General features: G+C 35.3%; 1 protein-coding gene across 1 annotated transcript in view; it reads left to right on the top strand.

Annotated features, from left to right (window-relative positions):
• Positions 1-387: 387 nt before the first annotated feature.
• LOC111709307 (uncharacterized) overlaps positions 388-6,000 on the top strand; it is a 22,094-nt gene continuing 16,481 nt past the window's right edge. The window contains exons 1-2 of the mRNA XM_023482940.1: positions 388-666; positions 752-879. Of these exons, the coding sequence (XP_023338708.1) occupies positions 520-666; positions 752-879 (275 nt within the window). The 5' untranslated portion in view covers positions 388-519. The remainder of the gene's footprint in view (positions 667-751; positions 880-6,000) is intronic.

Here is a 6,000-nt window from a genome sequence, read left to right as displayed (position 1 = left end):
CGGTGTGAAGAGAAAAGCATTATATATTCTGGTGAGCTTTTAAGAGTTCTCTGCATTCTAAACAAGAAGGTTGCCAGCAGAGCAGTTATAGTAGATAACATTATCCTTGAGGGTCTGGTTGTGGTTAAGGGAGTGTTGGAAGTTATCAACTGTCAGGATAATCAGAAGGTCAAGATTCCTGTTCTCAACGAATCCACCAACACTAAAGGTTATTCTTAATTTTGAATTATTACAATAAATAAGGGGGTCGAGTTCATCTGTATGCATACAATATACATATAGCTAATCCTACTCAATTCACAAATTAGTTTTCAGCCGGATCAATATCTATTTAAGGTTTGAAAGCTGGACCCAAAATTTGTGAGCTTCTGGCTGAACTTCCGGAGTAGATGAAACAGATTTTAATATTCCATCAGACAACCTGTTGCTACTGGGGCTCTCATGTACATGTTAATTTAACTAGTGAAAATTCAATAAATATATAGTTTATTATGTTTATTATATGTCTAATGGATGTAAATGTTTTCGCTTCACCACATTGTTTCTGTTATACCACGAAATATTCAAGATAGTGTTTTCATTTTCAACTTACAATTAGATAAAATGTTGAAGCTTGCTAGATGTTTTTCCACCTTCTCCCATCTCTACAACAATAACATTCCTAAGGTAAATACAGCTATTTTAAATTTTTCTTTAAAAAAATACAAAAGTTTTATTATTAACAGAATAATAATTTATTTTTTATTTTTAGGGTCTAGAAAAAAACCAGCTTTACAAGAAGGAAATTAACAGATTTGTAAAAGATAAAGGAATGTCCAGACAACTAGAACATCTTGGAATTGACCGAATGGACGTTGCTTTACATCCAGATCATATCAGGTATAAACTTTATTTTGTGCAATTCATCTCCTTCTGGATCATATTTAATATTTTGCTTTCACCACTTTTTTACCCCAGAGAATAGTACATGGTAAGGTGATATCTATTAATCGACCGCTGAATGAGGACCCTTGACCTGCTCTCAGGGTTTTTGGAATTGCTCCCAGGGTTTTGGAGTGCTCCCAGGATTTTGGAATGAATTTGAAAATTTGTCTTAGCTTTAATGAGAAGTCCTTTTTAAAAGGTACTCTTCAACCGAAAATTGAAAAAAGGGCTCTGGTACCCCTTTTTTACTGTCTTTGTTGAGATATATGCAGGGAGGAAAAATCGCAAATTTCAGTAGCCTGTGGCGATCATATAGTTTTGATTAGCCAAACTGACGACAATTAAAGATTATTGGTTAATATAGTAAACAGATGTAAAGGTTTCATTTAAGCTGGTAATAAATGCAGCTCAAGATCTTGATAAGTGATCTTTTTGCCAAGTTTTAAACAGTCACAAAATAAAAATTGTTCTATTTCGATATGGCCCGCAGTATACCAAAAATCATCAATTTATTGAGATATCTGAGAAAAATTATGTCTTAAGTTTCCATTTAGAGCCATGTGAAAGGCTCTAAATTTGACATGAAACCATTTTTATTTCGTGACTGTTGACAGAGGGAGGTGGCTGCTCTCAGATGAGACTATGTAGCAAAGATGAGATTTGTAGCAAAAGATTAGACTTGAGCAAAGTTAAGAGTAGCAAAGAAGAGACACATAGCAAAATTGAGACTTGTAGCAAATTGAGACTTTTAGCAAAGTTGAGAATAGTAGCAAAGTTGAGACTTGTAGCAAGATTTGTTGCAAAGTTGAGACTTTGGCTAATATGGGAAGTTTAGCCTCTGTAACAAATTTGAGACTTGTAGAAAGATTGAGGCTCGCAGCAATATTGAGACTTGCAGCAATATTGAGACTCGTAGCAATATTGAGATTTGTAGCAAAGTTGAGACTTGTAGCAAAGATGAGACTCAAAGCAAAGTTGAGATTTGTAGAAAAGTTGATATTCGTAGCAAAGATCAGACTTCTAGCAAAGATGAGACTTGAAGAAAAGATGAGACTTGGAGCAAAGATGAGACTTGTAGCAAAGATGATACTTGTAGCAACAAAGTATAGATTTGTAGCAAAGTTGAGACACGTAGCAAAGTTGAGATTCGCAGCTAAGTTGGGATTTGTAGCAAAGATGATAATTAAAGCAAAGTTCAGACTTGTAGCAACAATGAGACTTGTAGCAACGATGAGACTTAAGGCAAAGGTGAAACTCATAGCAAAGGTGAAACTCATAGCAAAGGTGAAACTCATATCAAAGTTTAGATTCGTAGCAAAGTTTAGATTTCTTGCAAAGTTCAAACTTAAATCAAAATTGAGATTCATTGCTAAAATGAGACTAGTAGAAAAAATAAAACTCATAGCAAAGTTGTGACTCAAAGCAAAAATGAGACTTGTGGCAAAGGTGAGACTCATAGCAAAGATGAGACTGGTAGCAAAGTTTAGACTTGTAGCAAAATTGAGACTCACCGAAAAATTGAGACTTGCAGCAAAGTTGATACTTACAGCAAAGATGAGACTGGTAGAGAATCGCAGCAACATTGAAACTCTCTGCAGCATTGAGACTCATAGCAAAGTTGAGATTCTAAGCAAAATTGAGACACATAGCAAAATTAAAACTCGTAGTAAAGATGAGATTTGCAGCAAATACGAGACTCACAGCAAAAATGAAACTCTTACCAAAGTTGAGACTTGAAGCAAAGTTTAGACTCGTAGCAAAATAGAGACTTGTAGCTAAATTGAGACTTGTAGAAAGAGAAGACTTGTAGCAAAAGATAAGACTCATATCAAAGTTGAGACTTGTAGCAAGCAAGGTGTTTAAGCTGTCATTAAGAGAAAAACCTTTGCGGGGCATTCAGTTTTAACACATTCGAAAAAATTGTAGAAAATTCATCCACTCTCTCACTACAGCTGGTGTGGAAACAATTCGCCCAATCACGTTTCACCCAAAACATTTCACCCAATTTTAGGTGAAATAACGTTTCACACGATAATGCTTCACCATAATTCACACTTTACCCAATACTACATTTCACCCAAATTACAATTCACCCAACTCATGTTTCGCCCAAATTACACCAACTTAAGAGTTTCACCCAATTTTATTTATTCCTCTAACATACATTGCACAGGAATTTATTGCCCCATTTCAGATCAAAACTCATAAACTCCTGGACTAATTTGCCTCAAATTTTGACTGGGGAAATAAGGAGAATCATGGGAATCTTCTTAGATTAGTTAAAAAATTCTAATTTGAGTGGGTCGACTCATATATACAAAAAAAGCTGGGTTGTTGTAAATGCGTAAAATTTTTGCTCAAAATCTGCAAATCACATTTGAGCTCAACATAGCGGCGCAGTTACATGCAGCTAATTACATAAATGTTCAAAACAGAGGATAGCTTGGCCAGGACCAAGCTACAAGAGCAGGTTACAGTCAGACGTGCCAACCCAAACAGATTTAGAACTGAACGTCAGTCAGCCCGGATGGCAAATCTAAAGGTTGCACTACAAACCTTCAATCCCTACTTCATCAAGGAGTTCATGTTTTGACTTCAAGAGGATGGCCAACTTGAGCAGTATTAGAAAACTGTGTTCTAATGTATTACTTTTATAAATTCAAAGTTAAAATTTTTATAAATTCAAAATAAAATTGGAAAGAAATTTTTTTTTGGGGGGGGGGTTGAAACTCTTTAGTAAGTGTAGTTTGGGCAAAACATGAGTTGGGTGAAATGTAATTTGGGTGAAACATAGTATTGGTTGGAAAGTTATATTGAGTGAAACGTTATATTAAGTGAAAGGTTATCTGGTGAAACGATTTGGTTGAAACGTTATTGGGTGAAACGTGATTGGGCAAACTGTTACCACACCCTATAGCCATATACTATACTGTAACTCCTTTTCACAGATGCTTAATTTTCTGCAAGTTTTCTGCAATTTTAAGCATTTTTGCCAGTCTTACTTAATTTTTAGCAGAGAAATATTTCAAAACAGCTATTTTCATTAGTTAAAAATTTTAAATTAACAGTTTTTTGCCATTCGGTAACAGACTTTTCTGTCTATTTTCAAATACCTCTTTTTTGTAAATTGGAAAGTGTCCACTGCTTGATTTCTCTGTTTCTGTCTGTCTTGCAGGATAAGTCACATACAGCTTCACTCAGTGCTCTCTCTGTTTAGGGGCTGCAGCCATCTGGAAACCTTTCTCCTCGGCAAGCTTTTTACCTTGTGTTCTGTATTTTAGTTCTTTTGCATCAATGCCATCAAACCCTTATTTTTTACTAAGGAGGGGCTCAGGGTATATTTACTTGATACTTTTTATGGAATTCCAAGGACTCAAGGTAGGAGTATAATAGGAATCCAGGAAATATTTCAACTAATCAGCGGACAGGATTATGGACAGAGATTATGCAACTAAAAAATTTAAGCTATAGCTTGAAGTTGTGGTTTAAATTAAGTCAGAAGTGGTCCAGGACAGCATTTAAGGTGAAACTTAACAACTTTTCTGTAACTTTCTGTTCTTTAGTTTTACACTTGGTTAGTCAAATTTAAATTTGAAAGTTCTTGCTTCCTGAACATCTGTCGGGAGACCACTCCATCTTAACACAATTCTGTTAGTGGAAAAGTTTAATATAATGCCTGTTTTTGACCTGGCTGCTACAAGGCTTCTGAGGTAAGCTGTGTTCCTGGTAAATCTCTGCCGTTCATGTCCCACCAAAGTAAACCAAGTTGAATTGTCAACATCATCAATACCTTCTAGGATTTCAAAACCTGGATTAGATCTGCTTTTGACCTCCTGTTGGCTAAAGATAGTATACCTATCCCTTAAGTTTATTTTCAATTCTCAATGGCTTCATACCTTTCATGATGTTGACAGCTGGTCTCTGAATGTTACCTAGTATCTCTATATTTTGGTTATGTCAGGGTGACCAAACTGGGGATGCAAATTCAAGGTTTGATAAAGACTCTCTGCCAGTACACCAATGTCATGTACATGGTCAACAGATAAAAGTACAGAACCCTTCATGAAAGTACTCCTTGTTCTGGTGTGCAGGACCTTGGAACTGCTTGCACCATCTTGCAGCCCACATACAGAGATTATTAAGTGCTCTTTGCCACACCTCTTTGTCAGTGTTAGCAAACTTATTCAGTATGATAAGTTTCTGAATTTAGGTAACTTTTAAGAAATTAAATGCTAATGACCCCGACCCCTGGGTTACTTCCATGGAAAAACCCAAGTCTAACTTTCAACCACTCAGTCTTTTTTGGTTACATTTATGGACATTTCCTCAGTTATTGTGAGCCTTGGTTTTATCCAGAAGAAAAATGAATGGCACCTTACTGAATGCTTTGTTTAAATCTAATAAATGATGTCGACAATATCACTATCATCAATCAATTTGGTCGCCTTGTCTAAAAATTTAAGAAGATTTATTGTTCAGCCTTATTGTTCATAAATTCATTCTCAAAAATGGGTGTTAAAGTGGCCAGTTGCAAAAGTTCGAGAGACTGTTGTGTCCTGGAGTGTAAGAGGGGTGTTGGAATATTCCTTGGTTGAAACATTAACACTTTCCTGTCCCTGGCTCTCTAAGACACACTAGCGCCTGAACTACCCTAACCGAATCTCTGGAGTTCTCTAACAATTAAAGCCCATGTCCATTAAGGTGTCCACAAATGATTACTTATTTTAAAAAATTGTACATGTGATGAGTGCAGTATCTTTTCCCATTGCACTACATACTGTGAGTAATATCTGAAAATTTAGGTCGACACATCTTAAAGTCTAGGAGATAATTGCCACCAAAGTTTTTAAAAGTGCTGAAGAAAGTTTTGAAAAAAATTTCATGAAATTATGATGTTACATATCAATTTCTTTGTTTTTATCAGAGAACTTTGATCTGTTGAAATTTTTGAAAAAAATTTTAAATAAATGAGTTAGGTCCAAAAAACTGTCCAAAATGCTTGTTTTTTAGAAAAGTACATTTTTTTGCAGTTTTTTGGATATAACTCAGTCAATTTGTAAATTTCAACAAATTTCA

This window comes from Eurytemora carolleeae, unplaced genomic scaffold (assembly GCF_000591075.1).
Source record: "Eurytemora carolleeae unplaced genomic scaffold, Eaff_2.0 scaffold315, whole genome shotgun sequence".
Lineage (NCBI taxonomy): Eukaryota > Metazoa > Arthropoda > Copepoda > Calanoida > Temoridae > Eurytemora > Eurytemora carolleeae.
The sequence above is the reverse complement of the archived record's forward strand: the minus strand, read 5'-3'. Positions and strand labels throughout refer to the sequence as shown.